The sequence below is a fragment of the Sipha flava genome, unplaced genomic scaffold (assembly GCF_003268045.1).
Source record: "Sipha flava isolate LNK unplaced genomic scaffold, YSA_version1 70_pilon_pilon, whole genome shotgun sequence".
NCBI classification, from domain to species: Eukaryota; Metazoa; Arthropoda; class Insecta; order Hemiptera; family Aphididae; genus Sipha; species Sipha flava.
In genome coordinates, this window is record NW_020273610.1 from 1,333,791 (window position 1) to 1,359,234 (window position 25,444).

At 25.5% G+C, this 25,444-nt stretch overlaps 1 protein-coding gene across 2 annotated transcripts in view; it reads right to left on the reverse strand.

The window, feature by feature from the left end:
- Positions 1 to 5,487: 5,487 nt before the first annotated feature.
- LOC112692094 (protein draper-like) overlaps positions 5,488 to 25,444 on the reverse strand; it is a 32,727-nt gene continuing 12,770 nt past the window's right edge. For both annotated transcript variants that reach the window (XM_025566643.1, XM_025566644.1), the window contains exons 2-18: positions 23,769 to 23,952; positions 19,276 to 19,405; positions 17,323 to 17,491; positions 17,002 to 17,248; positions 16,751 to 16,871; positions 15,877 to 16,014; positions 15,608 to 15,819; positions 15,233 to 15,399; positions 14,867 to 15,103; positions 12,252 to 12,416; positions 11,891 to 12,100; positions 9,627 to 9,779; positions 8,477 to 8,653; positions 8,268 to 8,378; positions 7,480 to 7,692; positions 6,424 to 6,738; positions 5,488 to 5,848 (exon numbers count right to left, since the gene is read on the reverse strand). In XM_025566643.1, the coding sequence (XP_025422428.1) occupies positions 5,733 to 5,848; positions 6,424 to 6,738; positions 7,480 to 7,692; positions 8,268 to 8,378; positions 8,477 to 8,653; positions 9,627 to 9,779; positions 11,891 to 12,100; positions 12,252 to 12,416; positions 14,867 to 15,103; positions 15,233 to 15,399; positions 15,608 to 15,819; positions 15,877 to 16,014; positions 16,751 to 16,871; positions 17,002 to 17,248; positions 17,323 to 17,491; positions 19,276 to 19,405; positions 23,769 to 23,884 (2,997 nt within the window). In that variant the 5' untranslated portion in view covers positions 23,885 to 23,952 and the 3' untranslated portion in view covers positions 5,488 to 5,732. The remainder of the gene's footprint in view (positions 5,849 to 6,423; positions 6,739 to 7,479; positions 7,693 to 8,267; positions 8,379 to 8,476; positions 8,654 to 9,626; positions 9,780 to 11,890; positions 12,101 to 12,251; positions 12,417 to 14,866; positions 15,104 to 15,232; positions 15,400 to 15,607; positions 15,820 to 15,876; positions 16,015 to 16,750; positions 16,872 to 17,001; positions 17,249 to 17,322; positions 17,492 to 19,275; positions 19,406 to 23,768; positions 23,953 to 25,444) is intronic.

Here is a 25,444-nt window from a genome sequence, read left to right on the forward strand (position 1 = left end):
ATTCACTTCTCGTGTGTATTTCCACGTAACCGAATCCATTGGTATTCAAGTTCAGAGTGACCTCGTCGGTACGTTTATATCAATTATTGACCTCAAGAAGATTGAGTACACATCGATGAAAAACTTTTAATTAGGAACCGGATGTTGATCATTTTAGTATATCTTTTTAGAATATCATAGACAATGCTTTCTTATCTTAAAATATGTTTCGACGAAATACAAATCTATGTATCTGATTTAATTTTGCATTTTTTAGTTTTTTAGGTTTTAGGACATTTTTGAAGTTTAAAGTATTTTTTTTTTTGTTATTTTTCTGCATTTAAGAAAAATATCAGTAGTTAATTATTTATCATTATTATATTTCTATATATTTTTTTTTATTAGAAAATAATTACAATATACATAATTTTTTACAGTAATTTTTCTTGATCTCACACAAGAGCTTCTTTCTGTATTTAATTATTTTGGTAACGCACACATGTGTACTAACCAATAGCCAAACCTGTGTACTTATCGTCTAAATCCTAAACAATTATATCACAATCGATGTACTATCATAACCGTTATACACGTATCTGAAAAACACGTGAATCCGTTTATCCTATTTTAATCACATACAAGGGCGCCCATAGGAAAATTCTCAAGGGAGGGACAAGATTTTAATTTATCAATCTATTCATAAATAGGAACGACCCACGATATAGGAAGGAATTTACAATTTTACATTATATACATCAAACTGAAAGACTATAAAATAATAATTATTTAACCAATTTACCATAAAAGTAATTTATTGAAATTTTTATTTAATTAATAATATAAATTGGACACTTAAAACAGTAGTTATATTTATTAAAATATTAATTTACAAATATTATATAAATATTATGGTTGTGTACACACACACATATACATACCGTATTTCTGGAAATGCACAATATTTTAAGAATTGATAACTATCCATAGAATAGAAACGAAAAAGCGTATTGTTATTTATAGCTGATAACCTGATTTTCCAAACTAAATAAATGGATTTTTCATAAATAAATTATAGATTTTCATACATTAAACTAAATTTTTAAATTCTATTTAAATAAATATTTTCTGATCATAGTAAACAATTTTCCAAGATTTTTTACATTTTCCAGGGGGGAGGGACATGTCCCACTCTTTTCCTCCCATATGGGCGCCCTTGATCGCATACTCGTAGTTTCGTTGTGGTTTTGTATAGTTAATAATCAGTATACTCGCAAATATAATATACACGCAGCACGTCCTGATCGAATTTCCTAAGCGACCTGTACTAGGTAATGGTATATAATAATGGCCGAGCCTTGATGTTGCGGTTTCGAGAAATCGAACGAAAACTACGTACTTAAATAAAACGTCGATAAAATAACCGGTCAAATTTATTGAAGAACCATCACGCGTTTATTGCTTATTCGTGTACCGCAGTTTTATGTTATTTTCGTCTTTCAGTCGGACATAACTTACATTGAATAATTAAATAATGTACAATGTAAAAACGATTTCGGTTTAACATTTTGTTAAACGAGTTTTGAGCGAACGCTCTCGGCGCGGAATTGAGCTTACAGCTAGGATAAACCATCTAGATTTGTGGCATATTTTTAGCATGTTAGAAATCTTAATTCAATTATCATCCAACTACTAGAAAATAAGTAGGTAAGTATATAGTAGTATATTGTCCGTTAATAGCTCTTGGACACATTGATTATGGGGTATATATTGTATGATCGTAAATTAAATACAACCAATGTTAAGCAATATCTAAATAGTTTATCTAGATAAAACTACTGCATCTTTATCTTATATATATAAATAATATATATAATATATATATATAAATTAGATATTAGGTACCTGATTGTTATTTAAGATGAACAATATACCTCTCTAAACAAATAAATTACATCTAGCTTTGATTTTTTTGGCATTGATTTTCTATTAGTTTTTTATTTTATAACACGAGTTTTGGTAAGACCAATAAGCAGAAGTTTACGTATTTCCCGATGTTCGATTATTGTTTTAAAAATACGTACGACTTCATCATACATTTTTCTAAGATATACATATTATTGTATATATATTGTATATTATTATTGTATATTATAAGATACTTCTTCTTATATCTGAAAATTCCACGTTCTTATTGAATTTTATTGACAGTTAAATAATTTGTTTTGAACTTGCAATGCCTAGATGATTTTAAGAATGTTTGTACCAATTGTTTTTTTTTCTTATTTGTTATATATTTTCGTGACAATTCAAATAAGAAAATATAATAATGCATACTAAATCTATTTTTTTTAAAGTAGTGTTTATAAAATAATAATAACACTTGTTTAAAACAATTATGAAATATACTATTTTTTATGCATTTAAAACAAAAAAATTAAAATATATATTATAGTATCTAGATATAAAAGTAAAAATTATCATTTGAATCTGAACCTATAATATATATAATATCATAGTCGTTTTTACCTGTAATTAGGTGTTAGTGATTCAGATTTTCCGTATAGGAACACGTATTAACAACATTTCGCAACTATTTTAAGTAATGAACCAAATGTAACAGTAGTTTGATGAATGCATTTGATCTAAAGTTTTGAATACACGAAAAATATTTTACAAACGTTGTACAGTTGTATTTAAACGTGTAACATGACTAGGTATTAGTTTTTTGTTTTATGATTCTCAAACATGTTTTGTTCTCGTTAACAAAGCGTTACACAAAAAAAAAAAAAATAAAATAACATCTAAATTATTCCATTTCTGCTGTACGGGCCCAAACGAAACGCGTAAATATTTTAATAATTTTCTCGAAGCTGTCGTTTCTGCGTTACCCGTCGCCCTCGGTGGCGATAAAAGTTCACTTACCGCGGTCGGAGACTTGGCGCAACGCTCGGAACGTTGTTCCTATATGCGTCGTCATTGAACGTGCTGCTTCGAGGGCTCTTTTCTCCCCTTCGATCCGCTTTTGTACACGCTCGCGACCCTCATTGTAAAAACATCCCCGGGTCAGATTCCGTCACAAGCGTTTGTAATACACATACACATGAATCTGGAGGGAATCTGGTACGCTCCCTTCGGCGTTTTCAGCATTTTATGTTCGTTCGAAACAAATTATTTTCCACGTACCTTTGTCACCCGCAGCCTTTCGAAAGCTCGTAATTATATTTTATAACACTATTTTTCGATTATTTTCGTCGACCGTCGCTGTGGAATATTCAAGTCGTCATCAAGGCTACGGATACGATACATTTTGCATTCCGGTTTTACTGTGATGTATGTGTGTGTCTTTTTTTTTTCTATCTTTGTACGCGCTTTTGACTAAAAGTATTGATCTGATCGTTACAACCGTAAGATATGTCTGTAGTTTGAAAATAAATCATTTTAGAAATGTTTCACATGTTTTCCCAATAATTGTGATAATTTATAAATTTTTTTTCCCCACATATTTGGATGTTTTTAGCACATATTTTATAAATTATACTTACATATATATGTACATATTTCTGTATTTTTTATTACATATAAATCCGTTCCCTAGTGATAAACTAACGAAAGTATATGAAATACATACAACAATTATGGCGTACCAATTTTAGACGTAGCTCAACAAAAGTAGCCAAAAGAAAAACTTACTTGAAAGTCGCAAAAATGTTTCATAGGCGTTACAAAACGAAATCTTGACGGAATCAAAAATTTCAATAAATTTTCATTTAATTCGTAAATCGGTTAAAGACCATTCATAGTTTCGAAATATTTTAATGAAATGTATGCCAGTATGAATGTGATCATGAATTGTTGAATATATCAAGTTTAGTAGCATTCGCGAATCAACATAACGTTGTACTTGCCGTTATATCAGTTACATTGTAATATTATCCCATTACACAATCCACATTACATCTAATTTGTATGGCATTTTATTTCAACGTCACAAATATTTTCGCTATTCATTAACCGTTTGAAAGGATGAAAACGTTTGTAGTTGACATGTGAATGGATGGCAAATTTAAGTATACTAATAATTAAATTAATCATAATTATTATTATGAGTTAATAATAATCATATTTTTATTTGAAATATATAATATATATTTATTAATACATTAATATATAGATGTTTTAAACGAAATACAATTAAAATTCAATTAGAATCCAATTTTCACTACATTATTAAGTCGAGTGCAGCTGACAATATTTTTTTTATTCGTACTTTTTATCTTTTTATCTTGTCGAAGTAATGTAACCGAAACATTTTGTTAGGAGGATTCCTTGTACAGGCGATTTCGATAAAAGCCAAACGAAATATTAATTTGAAGGTTTAAAGTATGGCAATACATTTTTAGATGAAATTCAAGTGAGCACAGCTAAATAATTTATATTTAACAGGTTACCGTTGATGATACTTTTAGAAATTTTTATATAACAGTAAAAGTGATAAAAAATGCACCACGTGTCGTGGTACATAAGATAATAATATATATTTTATGATTTATAAAATGTTTAATGTTTATTTACATGCAAAACGATTTTGAACCTATTTACATATTATTTGTATTGTTACTATAACCAGAAAAAGTAATTTAATCACAAAAAAAATATTGTCTTATTAATCATAATTTAGATTTTTATCTTTATTTATGCAAAATTATTGGAAATTTGTTTTTGTCAAGGTTAGGGTCATAAATTTCTTAAAACATAGGAAAATATCAATCCTTAAATTTTTATATAATATGTTAAACAAAAATATTATTTCTTAGCATCGTATAAAATTATATTTTAAAAAATTCTAAAAACAATTCAGCTTGAATCCATCCTTTTTTATAAATCGTTAAAACGAATAAATTAACTCCTTCAAAAGATATGTTGGATATTTAATGTTCTTATGTTAAAAATATTAATAAGTATTATAACAATTGTAAAATAATTTTCAATATAAAAAAAAATAATACTATCTAACTTAAATGTCAAAATTAAATGCATAATTTATTCATCAAATATATATGTATAATATATACAATAATAATATTAAACATAAGTTTAATTAACAGAACAAAATATAAAATAGTATGCTGTAAATTCATAACCTCATTAATCTAATATTTATTAGTTATTACAATTAAAAATAAAAAATTGAATACATTTCAATGTTTAGTTAATATCATTCTAAAAAAAGTACAAAATATATGTTGTTTGTAGTTTTACAGTAATTAAACACAATAATCAATACAGTTAAAAATAATTGAAAATTAGATTTTACAAAATAGCATAATATTATTTTATTTGTAAAAAAAATTAATTATATAAAACTTCTATATCTAACTGTTCTTTTGTTAAATTTATTTTTGAATGTCTTCTCAGTCATAAAGACAAATTTTTTTGGAAACCAATCAATAATGGACTATGTAATATTATTAATTATAGTAAATCATTTTTATAATCTATACAATAATAAAATATCACAGAGTACCTCAATAATAAAATTTATGAATTTAGTAGAAATAATATCTAGCACACAAGTATACATAATATATTTATTATTACTAGGTATTTTAATAAAACGTATATAAATTTATCAAAAAAGAAATAAAGGATAATAATAAATTAAAGACAACTAGTATTGTCTAAAAACTTTAAAAAGGACAATAACCTATGACTTCTTGAACAATTTGGCAAGATTAATTTTAGTTCTTTATGTTTCAATCTATGTTTATGTTCTTCTTACTATCAGCTTTTAAATTCCCTGACATACGTTGATAATGAGGTTTCCATGTACCATTAGGTCTCTGATAGTCCAGATGATCATAATCTTGTTCTATTGGTATAAAAAATAAGTTTAATGTTAAAATATTCATAGTTTACATCAATTTTTACTTTGAATTTTAATGAAAAAAAACAAAATATATTATAATACAAATATTGTACACTACATATTATATTAGAAAAATGTTAGTTCATATTTAGCTGTTTTTGTCTATATCATGTACAATACATTCAATTATGGAATTTATTTAGATTGTGAAATTAAAATTATATCATACAAATGTAAAGGGAAATAATTTCTAGAGAATGGTATATCTTTTTGTAGAATATAATTTTTATATTAGATTGACAAAATTGCAACTTTTAAGAAAAATTTACAACTGACATTTCTGTAACTTCTTTATCAATTGATATTCTTTAAACAATATAAAATTATGTCAACATTTTTACTTTCTTTAAATTGTAATAAATGGGTTTCGATAGACAAAGACAATAGATTTTGAACTAATATCCTCTTAACCAGAGTTCTTAAAAATTTGTAATAGAATATTGTTTTGGCATATTAGTTTTACTAATTTTATTTCAATACTTATAGAATATACATTATAATATTAAACCAAGTATTACCTGCTGCTGCTAATTTTTTGTCTTCAATTTCATCATAGAGATTCTCTGATTTAATGTCGTCCAAACTATGATAAATATTGGGGTTGTTTAGATCAGCCTCTCTATTTTTCAAAGATGACATGCTGGAAGACGGCTCACCATAAATATCACTGTTGTTCATTACTGATGACGAGCAACTAGCTTTCATTAAATTATTAGATTTATTCAAGTTATTTTTTATTTGATAATTATTTAATGTTTGTTGTTCTTCAACTGTTCCTATTGAGGAATTATTCTGTCCAAAGGAATAAACAGGATTGTCGAAATGGAATCGATCTGAAATAATATGTTAAAGTTGTTAAATATATTACAATGATATAGCAGGTATAATTTATTAAGAATATTGATTGATTATTAGAGTAAAAAACCAGAAGGTCCTCATACTCATGAGAGTCTCAAGGACTTTTTTTTTGGTCGGGAGGTCCTATGAATATTGTAAAAAATATAAAAATGATACTGGTATTCCACAGAAAATAGTATTGCTAATAATATTTTGATAATTACTAACGATCAAGATAACAGTACGAATTATAAAAATAAATCCAATATTGGTTGATAGTTGTTCAACTACAATGATATTTGTAAATTTAGCTCATAACTTATATTGTTCTACATTTTTTTTTATAGTGTGTTTTGGTGGCTTCTAATGAAAAAAGCTTTTTAAAGCTCAAGTTGATAAAAAAAAATTTAAGATCAACAATAGGCCAAGGAAGGATTAACTACTTGACTATTCATCAGTGAAAAGGAAGTAGCAGACAAGGTGAATTTTGATGCAATTATAAAAGAATTCGCTGAAGTTTTGTGGCTTATAATTTTTTTTTAAATAACTAAATAAATTTCACCCCTGATTTTATTTTTAAAATAGTTTTCTTATGATTTATCGTTGTTTGGGGAACCTCTCAAATTATTTCTGTCCCAGGTCTACAGAGGGGTAGCAACGCCATTGGTAAAGAAGAAATATCATTTTTATTTATTAAAAATGTACTGAGAATATTTTCAAAATAATCAATAATTTACCTTGATCTAAGCTCAGCGGATCAGCTCCATATTGAACATGTGCAATAACAGTCTTTAAAGTAGCAACACGTTTACGGTAGTACAAGAACAACATTATTATTGCTGATAATAATATGATAGTAACAAACATTCCAGCAAACGTTCCTGAAGAACTCTTTTCAGTATCTGCAGAACCAACTCTTCGATCAGATAATGGTTCATCACAGTTGTCACCTAAATTATCAATCGGGTTATTAATACGCATTTATATTAAACAATAATTGAAAATATACTAGTGTATACTCAATATTATTTTAAGAATCAAATTATTCAACTTCCAAAAGATATTGAAAGACATTTTAAAATTTTTATAATTTTACATTATAATGTATGTACCTATATCTCGTGCAGATTTATTATGAGTAACATTTATAAAACTCAGAATAATAAATTGAATATTTATTAATGTGTTAGTTGTTGTAATAGTTAAGCTCTTTAACTTAATGCAACATAATTTAAAAGTATGAATTTAGTATTATATCACTTAATGTAAGGAAGAACAAAATAATAATTTAATTTAGTTGGAAAGAAAATATAATATTATTACAGACACAAATTATATATGAACATGCTTATAAGACATGCTTCCAAAATTAAAAAAACTGTCAATAACAAGATGACCACATTAAAATTTGTGTTTCTTCATTGGATATAATTTAATGAAAATATATAAAACATGGAAACTATAATTTTTGGTGACAAATAACAACCAGAGAAAACAGAGTTAGGATGACTGCTTAAATGGGTACCTGTGTATCCTTGTCTGCACACACAACCATTGATGGCATGACAAATGAATTTATCACTGGGACAGTTGCATATTTTCATGCAGTGTTCTCCATAGTATTGATCAGGGCACACTGTGATAAGAAAAATATTTGACTGTCAATAGTTATACAAAGGTGTAGAAGAAAATTGGCAGTAAATAATAATTATAAGTTTTCTTCATCTATAATACCTTCATTACAAGTAGGGCCGGTGAATCCCCGCTCACAATGGCACATGCCATCCATAGGCCGACATGTACCGCCGTTCTGACATTTGCATCGGAGTCCACAATTTATACCGTACGAACCGGCTGGACATGTTTGAGTACAGTTGGAGCCTGTCCAACCAGGATAACAGTGGCACACACCTAAATAGAGTGATATAAAGATATAACCAATAATGATTAATAATTAATGATAAATGAACTAAAATTATCGAATAAATCATTAACTATGTGTAATAGCATGAAAGGAATAATTTTTTATTATTAATAAAAAAAAAAAAAATAGCTACAATTTTAAAACCTTATTACTTGAAGTATTTTTATTAAAATATTATTTGTTTTGCACAAAATATACAATAATATAATATATTAGTGTACAATAAACTGAAATTCAGTACATTTTTTTATCTTTAATTATTATTAATATATGCAATATAATTTTATATCTACTGTAATGGGATTAAAGATCATTATCAGATAGCATATAGATATCAGATAGCAATCAGAAACATCAGATATTATATCCATCAAGTATCAAATATTTAATTTTTATAATTATTTTTTGGTATAGTTACTTAATAAGATTGCTATTATAACACTTAACTCTAAAAGTGTATACTACAGATAGTACAGTGTAAGTATAAATAATATATATTAATCAGTGTATAACCTAAGAATTTACAAGTAAAATCTGCAAGTTACTTAATGCATTAGTATTATAAATTATAATACAAAAAATATAAATTTCAGTCTGATATTATAATTAATAATGTATGTATAGCATACATATAATAAATATAATTTTCAATTTTATATATTTTATGGTTTTATTTTTAAATATACCAAATATTTAAAAATTATAATTTTTAAGTTTTTCTAATTTTCAATTTAAGTCGAAGTTTTAAAATGAAAATAAAGATAGACATTGATATACAGTGTTGATAAACGAAGTGACCAGAGTATGTAGGTACCATTAGGAAATACGGTTATGAACAATATTTTAGTTTTGAGAACTACATGCACTTACACTTAAGTGCACACCCCCACTTCAACCCATTATATAAAAAATATAAGTAGGTTCGATAAGATGAGGAAAACTATGATCAGAAAAACTTACCTGTGACATGATGGCAATCACCATACCCACAGTCACATGTCTTCAAGCATCCCTCACCATAAGACTTAGCTGGGCAAGTGTGTTGACATATAGGCCCAATATAACCTGGTCGACATTTGAATTCTCCAGTCACATGGTCACACGACAAGTTATCTGTAAAAACAAAAGACTGGCATGAAAAAGTCAAATACAGAAAATCACAGTAACGCAGCCATTAAAAATTGCAATATAATGAAACATGATTGATTATAACTTATAACACTTCTGTGTGACATGAAATACAATATATATCATCACCCAAACACTTCTCCTGTACATTTTACTGAAAAAACCCAATATGGTTATTTAAATGTGTTATAATATGTCTATACATTTTAAGTTGGTTGTTTTTGTTTTTCAATAAACAATAAAATAAAAATAAAGTAAGACAACTACCTACACTAATTTATTAAAAATGTCCTCTTTATTTACCTTATTGAAAATATGTAATATTAATGAGTAGAACAAAAAATTCACGTTTCATAAAGTGGAGATTTTGTTTAAAAGTGCATTATATAAAATGTTAGACTAATTAATTTTTAATTTTTAATGCTTGTAATTTATTCACGTGCACATATATTATTTAATTTCGATAATATATCATAACTTTTATAACTTCTACAAACTATAAAACAGTAACAATAATTTTATAGTGACCTACATAAATTTTGCTTTATATTCCAATTCACTTATGTTCACCACATTCAATATATTGTTGGAGGAGCAAAGAAAATGTTAAATACATGATTTCAGAAGCCTACTCAATTTTCACAGAACTGGTTTTTATTACATTTATTAGTAGTATATAATTCTGATATCAGTATTTTGTATAAAATAGTTTTAATATATATTTTTTAACAGTACATATTAGTTTCATTGAAATACTAAAAAATGTTGATAAATAAGATAAAATAACTTATTTTACATACCATATTTATATACATATAACTAATATAATTTATTAATCGGAGTTTAAATTTTTTTTTTTAATATTTAAGATTTAAATTAAAATTTTAATGTTTAAATTGCATTATTCTTAGAATATTTGAGATATTTAAAATATTGAAAACTAAAAATAATAAATAGTGTATTAGTGTTATACAAAATTATTTAATAATTAATAAATTATGTGTTTTTGTACAATATGATGTATTGTTTGTAAAAACAACTTTTGATAATTATGTTGTAACTAAATATTACTACTAGTCAGTCATATTAAAATTAACTATATAACCGAATTTGTGTAAAAACCCTAAAATTGCATTAGTGAAAATTAATTCAACTGTTCCCAATTATTCAAAATAAATGTTTGATATATTTCCTAATAACACAAGTTTTATCAAACTAATTAGAGCTACATTAGTTTTTTTATTTATGAACACAGTGATCACAACTTTCTATGTTTGTCTGTGTATTCACTGACTATATAGTCTGTTGTGCAGTGGCTATTATCAAACGAAAAAGGTAACAATTAATAAACCCATCTCATCATGTGCTATTGTATTTTTTGCCAAAGAATTCCTCTACGTAATATGCTAATTTTTAAAAAGAAAAATCTATTGATTTTGATATTTTTTATTTAAATATTAAATCTATTAAATTATTGAATATAATATCCTACCCGTGTAGCATGTATACCTTCTATAATGGAAGGTATAATACCTATAATACCCAGGATCACAAAACAGGGCCAGAATTATTATCTCTACTTCTATTACATATCTTATAAACACCACTACATATGCATAAACAACATACATACAAACACAGCAAGCATAAGTATATGCAGGGCTATAGCAACCAAATATATTTATAGTGAACTTCAAAATGTGCCCTTAAGTATTTTAATTTATAAAAAAGACTCAAAAAGAACTGAATATTTTTTTATAAACTTATTATAAATAATGATTTTTCTTTATAATTATGTAAGTGTTTGTTAATTTTATTTAAATAAATTATTTATTAAAATATATATATATATATATACATAATAATTATAAGTAGGTACATAAGTATAACATAATAATATTTATTAGTTATATAAATAAATACATAAATATATATAACTTTTACTTATAAATATTAAGTAAGTCAATAAGTTATAAGTAACAATTAAATTGCAAATTTTTCATTTTTGCTAGCCTCTACCCTCCTCCCCCTTGCTACGGCTCTGAGTATATGTATTATTACGTAATATGCATATTACATAGAAAAATATTTATTACCGTCTGAATGCCTTTCTGGACATTTTTCTTTGCAACCGAAACCATAGGTTCCAGGTTGGCATGGTACATTGCATTTGGGTCCTTCCCATCCACGGGAACACGTGCACTTAGCAGTATTTAAGTCACACGAACTATCGTTCTCACAATTGCATTCTTCCTGACATTCGTCGCCGTACATCCCATTTAGACAGACTGTCTCGCATTTCACACCTGTAAGGTGCGGTAAAATTATATTATTAAATATTAAGCAAAATGCTGTGTATTAATATTGTGTTATTCGTATTTATTTAGGTTTTAAAAATCAAGACTTTGTGTTATATAAATATATAAATACCTATACATTTATATATTATATAGTTACCATTCCATCCTTCCTTGCATTTACATTCACCGGATACCGGGTCGCACGATACCGTATTGCTCCACTCACAATTGCAAATTTGACTGCAATTTCTGCCGTACGATCCAGGTTTGCAAGACTCGTCACACATATCACCCGTAAATCCAGGTTGACAAGTACAAGAACCTGAAATATCGTCGGTCTATTAAAAATCATGATCCGACTCTATGTTTGTACGTTTGTAATATTATTCTATTTTAATATATTTTCACAATGCCATTTTAAATTGGAGTAATTAAATTAGTTAAACAGAATATAGATACCTTTACAATTATATCATATAATATATTTTTATAAAATATAAAAATGTAATATAGTGAATTATGTAGCCAGTTAAAGAAAAATGAGTTAATGTTTAGAGAGAGCCAGTACTTTTTCATAATACATTGACAGTTTAGTATTTATTAAAAATTATTAACACTATAATTTATGAATACTTTGATTCATCCGAAAAACACACGACAAACGCACAAGCTATTATGAACGCATTATAAAATAGTTAAAATACCATCAAAACATGAATGGTTTACATTTTCAAAACCTCATTCAACAAAAGTAATATATACTTAAATTGTTATAATGAACTAACTGCCGAGTTCAAGAACACGAAAAAATACATATGTAAATAAATTAAATGATTTAAATCAATCCATAAACATTTTAATTGATAGTATTGCACACAATTCAGATTATATTATTTTGTACAAATACCAAAATAAAATTCAAACGGTAATTTATTTTTATTAAAAATTAGATTTAATATAATGCCAAATATTAAAAATGTTGTTGTTGAAAAACATTTTTTAATTTATTCAAGTATGTGTTTATCTATGAAATATTAAACAAAATTATTTTAGCTATTTTTATTATGTTCATTATTCATAATATTAAGCATATGTTCAGCGTGAGAAATTACATCATGGAAATAGCTGAGCAAATTTGTTGCTGTAATAATAAATAATTTAACAGCTCAATTAATAAACGTATCAACAGGATGGTTAGTATTATACTTCTAGGTCGATCGCAATATTTAGGGTCATATACTTATATTATGATATTATTCATTAATTTATGAGTAGATACTTCATACATTATATTTCAATAGCTTAAAAGAGTAGGTATAGTTTTAAAATTATTTTATAAAAGAACAAATATATAAATAGAAAAATAACACACTTCATATAACTATAATTATACACTTTTACAATCTATGAACTCGTACATAGGTACTTTGTAATTACTTTGTGTTTTTAGTTTTTTCTTTCAGATCTTGTTTTAAGTACTAATATAATTTTCGATCGATATTTATACGAAATTCATAAAGCTTATTTCCTCTTGACTTAACTATTTAAATCGTTATGAAAAAATAAATATTATGTATCAATAACTCGTAATCTTCATTCAAAAACTAAAGTAAAACTCCTAAAATTCTTGGCTTAGTTCGGCAAGCTATAATTTATTAATATAACACAATGAATAATGTATATTGTTCTCCATTTAGAAGTGCATTTTTTGACGAATAATGTGTCATCGTTTGCAAATTTATTTTAAAAACCAACCCATTACACACCTACAGATACGTTAATACGTAGACTATTCAGGTAAGTGGGTGTCTACTTAGAAGATACCATGTTTTTTAATATAACTACGTTCAATTCAGTAAAATTTAAGATACGAGACAAAAACGGGAACCATTTTGCGTTGTCCAATAATTTAGACAACAGTTTTAAGTAAAATTAAACTTAAAAATAAATAAATTTAAGTTATAAGCATTAATTTCAGTAATTAACTAAGTTTGATAGAAATACCTTATAGAAATTAAAAAAAAATAATAGTTTTAATATAAATATGAAATATTTTTCATAGAATTTATATAGACTATTGTTTAATACTTAATAAAATAAGTTGAAAAAATATGAATATTTTACATAATATACATAGATATACATGTGTGTGTGTGTGAGTTATTTGAGTGCGACCAAATGATTTACCAAGGCTTATTTTAAGGATTTTTATCAACTACGTATTTTTTTTTAAATAAGCCTATCAAAATAGAATTATGATCTCAATATATACTGTCAAATTATAGTTAAAAATTATAAAATGAGGCGGCGACCGGTTAATTAGGTAACTGTTTTTCCTTATCGATATTCGATATTACGTATTCTTAGAAAACCCTAACTCTAGAGAGTGGCTCTTACTTACAACTTCTAATATTAAATATACTTTATATATTTAAATTAAGTAATAATAAATAAAATTTACTAGAAATACTAGGATATATATTGACTATATCAAATATAAAATTAATTTCATATTGTAAAATCATATAACATTATTATTATTATTATTTGCAATCTTATCTTATTATCACCTAAAACAATAAATCATAAAAATCAATTACGCAAAAGTTTATTATCAAGTGCGCATCTAGCTTTTCCAAATACGCGAAATAGGCCCAACTGCGCTTTAGAATAAGCCCTGTTATTTACATTATTATTAAGCATATACTCTATCTATAGTAAATAAAAAAATTTATTAAAATCAAAATTTTAATTTTTATATTTAATATTTACCATCGATTGGACTACATGCCGCATCATTTTTACATTGGCATTCATTTTTACAGTTTTCACCGTAAAACGATTTTTCACAAGGTAAATCACATTGCTGCCCTCTCCATCCGGCTGGGCATAAACACATTCCCGTTTCCGGGGAACATTTTGCACCATTATTACACTGACAATGATTAGAACAATTCTCCCCAAACGTACCTTGGGGACAGGTTTCGTTACATGAGATTCCACGATAACCTAAAATTAATTAGATCAATTAGGCCAATCAGTTTTTTACGCGTTAAATTGCTTTTTAATTATAAATAAAAAAATGTAATTTTAAATTGAAGTTAAGTTGTACTAAACAATATTTTATACTGAACTTACCAGGACCACATACACAGGTTCCATTATTTGCCAAACATTGGGCGTTATTATTGCAAATACATTTTCTTCGGCATCCTTCGCCAAAAGTGTATAAAGAACATGTTCTAGAGCAAGTTGGGCCATCCCAACCAGCTACACATGAACACAATCCAGTCCATGGATGACATCTAAAAGCAAAATAAATATTATTTTCATTTCAATCTAAAAAATTTGGATTATTCAGTATAAGATACTAAAAACATATAATTATAGGTAATGCTTTAAAATCTGAGAATTTTTCATTTCTAACTTGAATATGAAAGTATAAAACTTATACCAGAGAATAATTTTTAATTTTTATTTATTTTATTCATCAAAATAAAATTATGCTCTTACGAAATAGTATTATCAGGAACACATTCACATATTTTGTCACACTTTTCTCCAAAAAGACCATCAGGGCAAATTCGTTTATTACACTTATCACCTTTCCACCCTTTATCACATATGCATTTTCCATGTTTAGGATCGCAAAATGAGTTTTCTGTACAAGTACAATTTTTCGAACAATTTTGGCCATATTTTCCTTCTGGACAAATAGATTTGCACTAAAACCACCATAAAAGTTATTGTTTGAAATACAACATTAGAAAAAATAAAATTACTTTTTCGCCATAATATCCAGGCAAACATTGACATTTTCCAGTTATATGATGACAGTTACCTTCATTGAAACAGTCACATGATTTACTGCAGTTAACTCCCCATTTGCCGGGTTCACATTTTTCTCCACATACCAATCCCTAAGAATAAAATAATTGTAAAAACTTGATAACTTATATAATTCAGTTAGGTGACCATTTATTTAATTGTAATTAAATATCCATTTTGATCAATTATAGAAATAAAATTAAATAGAACATTTCTATTAGTCCTTTATATTTCTAATTTAATTTTTGAAAGAACGTTTTAAATAACGACCTATAAATGGTTAAAAAATTGTACTTAGAAATAATTAATACCATTAATAACCTATTTTACATTTCTGATTAAAACAAATAACAACGTAATGAAAAATGTTTTGAAAAATAAATTAACTTACTTGTCCAGCTTTCAGTTTTTACAAAAATTATTCTATTGAATAAAACATAAATAAAAAAATATATTTCTATTATAAAATATCAATATAAGTAGTATCTATAGTATTCAATTTAATAAAAACTTTACAGTAATTATACTAATTTGCACACTTTAAAATAGTTTCGTTTTCGTTTGTTTTCTTAAAAAATCTTGTGAACAATCTTATATTTTAATTTAGCGTATAGCATATAAAAATACAATTACAAAAAACTAATAATGTTATATATATTTATATAAATATTGCCACAGTGAAATAATCATGAATTTTATTCCGGTCTGATTGCATTTAACAAACGATAATCAACAAATCTTAACGATAATAAAATAAATATTCAATGGAAATTCTATCAAAGGAATAAAACGATATATTAGAAAGTAATTTGCACAATTTGTACATACCATCCATCCTGAAGAACATACACATTGACCTGTTTGGGGATCACAACTACCTTCATTCTGACATTTGCATTCGCTTTGACACTCATCTCCATGAGTACCGGACGGACATATTTGGTCACATCTAAATTGAAAATATGTTATTGAAACAAAATAAATATTAATACTAAAAAGAGTAATTAAATTGTTTAGTAAACCCGTCACAAAAAGCTAAAATAGAATGAATATTTTCGATTTATTTATATTTTACTTACAGTGGACCCCTAAATCCTGGAGGACAATCGCATTTTCCATTCACGTGATGACAAATAGCACCGTTTTTACAAGGACATTCCTCTGCACAGTCCACACCAAAATTGTGAGGTGAACATTTTTCTGAACAGTCAGTTCCCATCCAACCAGCTAAACATTTACATCGTCCATCATACGGATCACACGGTGATCCATTTTCACACTGGCAATTCTCAGTACAGTATTCACCAAATTTTCCAGGTGGACATGCTACATCGAATAAAATTGTAAAGGTTAAGTTTCAAGTAATAATTTTAGAACATTTAATTTAATGTTACGAGTACTTTTATTGCAATAGGGCCCTCCGTAGTTTTCATCACATTTACAAACGTTTGAAGATATGCAAGTACCGTGTTCACAAGGTAATTTACAAACTGGGATACAACGCGTTCCATTAGCTGACTTAACATATCCATCACAACAATCTTCAATAGGTTTTTTTTTCTCTAAAACCTGTAAATTAATTATTGCTTGATTCGGATAGTTATAGTTCATATTAGTTATTAGTTAATATAATATAAGTTTTTAATGGCGTAGTAAGTATTTTCAACATTTGTTGTAGATTTAAGTATTTAAAATATTTAGAAAGTCAATATTTTATTTTTTTATTATTAAATATGTTACAAAATATTTTTTCTCCTAATGTTTAATTTAATAAGTTAAAGAAAGTACCGGCTTGTCGTTAAATCGAATTTATCGAAATAGGAAATTAAATTTCAGCAAATTAGAAAACATACCTACTGAACTTTTATTCAATACATTTTCTAATATTTTCAGTGTTAGGTTTAAAATCTTTGAAACTATATCTATAATCTTACAAGTCACAAGGTAAAGAAAAATATCAATGGAAGGATTTTTGGATGACATGACTTCGAAGTACATGGTTTAGGTACTTCAGAACGCATCTATGGTTTCGCTGACATTTTTTATATGGATATATTAAAGAAATATTAATCCTCCAATACAACACAGATAATACAGGTAAAATTACTTATTTTTCTAGAATGTATGTATGGAATCAAAATCAAATAATTTATAACACGTTATTTTTTAAATATAAACAAAAGCAGCTTACTGGTTACTTGGATATTGGAATAAAATTTGTCAGTATGTTTTACGTTTTTTTAATATTTTTTAAGTAGTATTTCAAATGTTTATGTCACTGTAACCTGCGTTAAATTCTTGTAATAAATCACTATATATATATATTAAATAAGGAGATTAAAGTAAAACTATGACGTTTATTTTTATTTCAAATAGTGATTTTTAAAACCACTATAAGAAAAAAGTAAAATATGATAGTTATCACTAATAGCATTCATTTGATAATATAATAATGCTATAGTTATAATTGTAATTAAAAAATCTTTTTATCAAGGAACATCAATTACACTCCCTGGAAACCCGACAAGACGCTTCAACAGGAACTGGTGCTACGATTTGATAACTTAAAGCATCAAAAAATATTTAGAGGTATCACAAATGTGTGATTTCCTCATTATGTGAATAAATTCATTTCAACTGTCCTGTAACTTTATTACTTATTGTAAAATTAATGTACAGATTGTAATTTTTCAAAATAAAGCTAAAAAAATATATTTTTTGATCATTTATGAAACTTTTAACAGTTATTTTTTGTATGTGCAAAAGTGAATCAGAATTTAATACTTTTTTTTTTTTAAATATATAAATATAAAAATCACTCATATTATAGCTAAAACTAATAGACATAGAACTACTGGAAGTATTGAACACACAACACACAACACACACAATTTTAATTTATAAATTTATAACGATTAACCCATTGAAAAAAAATTGTTTATTAATAAAGGAACATATGAGTTCAATCGCTGGTGACTGATTTCCGTGTACAGTGAACTTAAATTCCACCGGTCGAAAATACCTACTAAAATAATTATGATTTTCACTAACTCATTCATCATATAAATTATTTTCCTTAACATACATATGAGTAAAGTGTGAAGCTGCGTAAAAGCTATTTGCAGTAAAAATTCAAAATAAGACTGATTACTAAATTATATTGTATGCAAATCGAAAATATTTTGAATCAACTTATACTTATAAAATATTTATTATATAAATGTATAGACAATTACAATTACATCTGAAATTTCTAGCAAAATTATCATGGATGTATTTTAAATATATCATGTAAGTTTTGAAGTATAATATGTAAAATTTAATGTATTGTATAAATGTTTATTTTTACTTACCTGCTGCTTAACAACAGATCTCATTACAATTCTGTATTTGGAACATTTTAGTTTGAAATCTGTAAAACAAAAGTATGACTCTCGTTCTTGATATGGTTTCAGTTCAGTCACATTGACAGTCACATTGTACCTGAAACGTACAATTTCTTAATTAATGAAAATATAGTTTACCTTCTTATAAAACAAAAATATATTTAAGAAAACAAATGTATTTAAGTCTATTAAATTATGAAAACATATTATTTTTTTATAAAATATTAGACAGCGTACTTATTTTATTTTTAAAGTTAATTAAGAAATATTGAAACGCAAATCAAATGGATAAATGAGTTTCTTCTTATGATAGTATAATGTATAAATATTAATTATATACCAATAAATAATATTTTATTTACATTTAATTGAAAAAACATTTTAATTACTTTTAACCATCGAAATAAACACAAATTATCAAAGATGAAATTATGTTATGATAAGTATAAGTTAAAAAACATACACGCCCTTTTTGTATAAATGCATGTAAACAAATGTAGTTTAACTCCCAAGTTATTTTTAGCATTTTTTTTTTTTTTTTTTTTTTTTTTTTAATGTATGTCTTTGCAATTGATGGTACATTCAAAATAAGTCGATCAAATTTCTTTTAGAAGTTATGATCGAAAAACATATTTCCAAATCAGGTAAAATAGGTAAAACAGATTATGAGTGTTCAACATATAAGTTACATAATTATATATATTATATACATAGTTAAAACTAATCTATAAATCTACTTGCTGTGCAACGTGGGAACATTTCAGTTTGATGATTGTCAATTGTACATATATTCATGTTACAAAATGTTGCAAAATGTTATATTTTGTTTTTTTCTCGGGTAAACCTAGTTATGAATAACCTCATTTGGACAAAACCATATCGTCTTATAAACTTATACTAATAATAAATACAAATAGTGACTTTTATCGTACGATTTTATTACGACTATTAATGACTATAAGTACATTGTTAAATTATCGTTGTTATTGTATTTTATCAACTCGTTATGTAATAAATACAAATAATACTATATCTAATAAGTATGATAGGAAATTTTTGATTTTACCAAAATGTCGAGCATAGAAAAGTTCAAATAAAAAAAAAAAAAAAATTAAAAAAATATTCAATAATTTTAGAGCATTTTAAAGATTTTTGATCATAACTTGGTTCTAAAGGGAGTTCAATCGACTTTTTTTTAAAGTATAATCTTACTATACATACAAAAATACACAAATTGAAAAAAAAAATAGCTTATGAGATAAACTGTATTTGTGCTTATGCATTTTTAGTCATTGTTACCCCCGTTGTTACCTAATGTCCTAATTAAAAATTTCTCAAGTTTCATCATTTTTTCCCGTATAAGAATGTTTTTGTTATCCTTATGGGAACTTGTCACATATACCTAGTTTATATTGTTATTAGTATTTCAAACATGCCATGTATTATTTCAATAATAGAAATTATAATTGAACAAAAAAATATTTAATTGTTAAAAAAAATATTATTGTACCAAAAATATTTTAATAACAATAATGTAACTCACATAACATATGACACACACAACCTTGGAAACTATGGTCTAGCGATTTCCATTTAAAATCGATGAATGTTTGACAGAAATATTTCATTAAAATAAAAAAAATTTAAAAAATAAGTTATCATCAATCGGTTAACTGAAAATAACTGTGATATATTAAATATAATTTTAATTAAATAAATAGTGAAGTTATTTAAATTTAAAAAAATACAAATTTTTTACTAACAACATATTTATTTTCAACAGATATTTGATGTTCAATAAAACTATGGTTCTCTACCATTTTTCACGAAAATACTCAAATTTAATTAAATTAATAAATAATTATACATAAACTAATTAATGTACCAATATAATTTTAAAAAATAATAACACTGATAGACCAATGAGTATAAAAAATAATATAAAAAATGAAATTTTTTTTTTAAATCCATTTATAATCTCATAAATAATCTCAGATAATGGTTATATAGTAAGATAATGGTAATACTAAATATTATAAACAACGACATTTTTCTATATTATAAGCAACTTTTACTTATTCATTAATAATTATAGTAAAAAACATAATTATTATACTTAATTATGATATTGTATATTGTATAATTTTATTCTTATACTACTGTATACTATATGTTGTATTTGTTGCTGGTATGATTATATGATGAATATATGATGACTTAAATAAAAAAAATAAAAAATTGATACATAAATTAAAACAAAATTTTGCTTAAGATGACTTGTAAGCAGTCCCTGATAGTCTACGAATCATTACCACATAATTGATTAAATAACAAAAGCTTATAATGCATACATTCTGACTTTAGGGCATGTTTTTTACGTTTTTGTATGTTTCGCATATTTCATTACTAAAAACATTTGGGTACATTTTTTATTGTTAAAAGTAGGAAAATGCTTGAAACTTTTATTTTGTCACTTGTAGACTCATAAAAATTTTAAATAAAGTGCACAAGTTTTATAAATTAACTTATTATTAGTTCAAATAGTATAATATTTTAAATAAAATGTACAAATGTCTCAAGTAAAAATAAAAGATTAATGGTTTCAAAAGAAATTATAAAAAAACCCCAAGACGAAGATATTAGTTTCAATGATTTGTCTGTTACAAATATTCACTCGAGTAATTACCACATATATTAGCCAATATTAAATATGTACCAATATTGATGTTGAACATAGTTTTTTATCCATAGTACTTTATGACAAATTGTTACCATAAATGTACAGTTTTTGAAGTTTAATTTTATTTATGATACGTAATATACAATTTGTACCTTTGATACAATAAGAATATTGTCAAAATGTAACAATACTCAAAAAAACAAAATTTTTTTGTTGAAAATAATCACTCATCTTATATTAATAATTTATCGACATTACATGTACTTCAAGCATCTTGGAGAATTTTCAGGTATAACACAGACCATACTTTAAATGAGAAGATATTTGTAAGTACCAAGTTGGTTATGAAATATTTTATAGAAGACTTTGCTTTAATTTTTATTGTTTGTAGTTTTAGATCTGAATATGTATATTTTAATTTATAGGGAGGAATATTTATTAGTTTCTGAAGGAAATGTTTTGGAAAGTTTGAATTTGATTTAAATTCGAAATATTTGCATTACCACAACTAAAGATCATATGTACGTATTAATTTTAATCATATAATTATTAATATAAATTAGGATTTTGAGCATATGTAAGTGATTATTTAGGGCTAGTTTTTTAATTATGATGTGTTCAAGTTAATCTTTGATCAAGTGTAAGATCAAGATATTTAACTGTGGAAGATATGGATTTGTGAACACCATAAAATGGAACGTTAGGATATGAGGTCTGCTTGAGAGTAAAAGTGGCATGTACAGATTTAATTTGTAATCAAAATAATATAATAAATTTCGTAATTTTGTAAATTTTTTGAAGTAAAAAGAAAACTATGGTTAATGAAAATAACTACTTCATTATCTGTATAATCAGCAACTGATGTATTAAGAGTGATTAGATACAAACATGTTATAAAATACAAGTGGTAAAATGCAGGGGCTGATCCAGAATTAGAAAACTGTAGGTCAGGCTATTTTAAAAGGCCACTTATTAGAGTTGAAACTGGATTATAAATGTATATCTTGTAACAAAAATACACATTATGATCATATAATATGTGTTTTTAAGTTATTTCATAAAAATTATTAAAAACAATAATATTTATTTTATTTAATGGAAGACTCCGCTTAAACGGGGTCCGGAATAAAGGTGTTTTACCGTACTATACAATTAAACTAGTTGCGTAATTTGGGTGGGAGTAACAACTGGGGTATTTGTCCTAGTCTAGTATTAACTTCGACCTATAGTTGGCACACTTAAAAATATGAGAATTTTTATTTTTAAGAATATTGACATAATTTAATTTGTAATTATTATTTTTTTTTAATTATCAATAAAAGGTATTTAGTATTAATTTACACATTAATTAAATGTCCAATTTGACGTAAAAAAATTGTCGAGGTTTAGAACCCCCATTGCATTGGCAACTGAGAAAAATTTCTCTATCGCTTCATTCTTGCTACGACCAATTTGTACTAATATTTATTATTCATAATATAATTCATAATTGCATTTGGAGATATAATTTATTTAAAAAAACAAAATTACTAACCAAATCGACCTCAAACGAGTATGTATAAGACAATAATATAACTAAGATATACAAAACAATAATTTATAACCTTACAGCTGCGAACCAGCGATTCGTAAAAACTATTACATTTTGGTTTTCAAAATAAATCTATTTTTTCTAATTCTTTAATTTATTAGAAATATAATGAATAAAGTCAATTTTCAAGCACTATGAACTAATAATATACATAAACTAATGCTACAATTTTAATTAAAAATTACTTACGACTCTATTCTGGTACAAACATTAGATCCTTTGAGCTCAGTTATCGAATCAACTGTACACAAATGGGCAAGTACCAACGCCGTAGCATAAAAAAACAAATTATTATAGTGTGACATGATTGTCAATTTGATAAAGTTTCTTTAATTCATATTATGGTATTGGTCCAAGTGATCAGCTTATACGTCTACAAAAAATAAACAAAACATTACATTTGATAAAATAAAATATTAAAAAAAAAATTACATTTAGCATACATCAAACATATAGTATAATTGAATTGTGACTACTAATTTAATAGTAATCATAATAACATTGATTAAATATACTAAATATATATTTAATTAATGATAATATATTTCCATCAAGTGATAGTCCAAAATAAAATCAATTTATTATATAATTTTTACAGTGGACATTTTTTATAGTATATTTTAGTACGAAATGGTATTTTCCTGTTTTAATATTTATGCATTTTTCTTTTTTAAAAAATGAATTAATGAATGTGTTCTATCTGTGACTGTCATTCGACTAATACTAACTAAATAAATATAAAAATTATATTATGAGAAAAATTAAAAATCAGCTTAACATTTTATGAACATAATTAATTAGTAATAATAATAAAATAATTAAATAACTAGTTAAAATTATATTTTTATAACAAAAAACGTATATATTATATATTTTTAATACTTATAGTTAAACGGAAAGGAATTTACGTAGATTATTCCAAAGGTAAGAATTTAGTTCTTATAATTTACGAGGTTAGGTTTACCATATTTATATGATAAATAATTATAGGTGGCATACAGCCATATCCTTTTTTTTTAATTCAAACGGTGGTAATCATAGTTGATCGGCTGTGCTATAAATATATAACATATAAAATTATAAAAGTACGTTAACGTCCATATGACCAATTGAAAATAGTTCTCATACAGCTGAGACATATGAATGATCGCGATCGTGTAATCATTTTAAAACATTTACACATTTCGAATATACTATAAATAAGAAGGGGAGATAAGTATCAAGCACCATACCATTATTAGAATGAATATCATACAACATAACATAATTAAATACAGTATACGAAATCGCATTATTGATGTACAATTATAAGTACAGTTTCTGCACTCTTCAACATACCACTTACGAGGTATATTATACACCTCTCGCGCACCGACTGAAAATTATTATTATGACTGTTATGACCTAGGTAATGACTTATGAGTATATTATACTCTCGCAATTAGTACATCTTGTTGTAGATGTATTGTTTTACTGTAGCCAACATTTTCACTCTTTTCAAAATATCGTCGAGGAAACAAATCTACATTCAAAAAATACCCCCCAATCGTAATATATTTCTTGAACGACGAGAATCTTAAACGAAAATCTATAAAGATATTATGCTGCAGGTAATTACTAACAGTTACGTCACACATTCACACCACACATGATCAAGTTATATGCCTGTACCTATACTATGCACGAGTTGATTAATGTATTATCTTAAATACAATGACATGTTTTTAAGAAGATTTATGAGTACAGAGTAAATAAAAGGAACATGAATTTTATGACGATCAAACAAACAAAATGTTTTGGAAAGTAAAACGAATTACACAAAATAATATATTGTAAATGCAAGACGTTTTATTCTAAAAAAATTT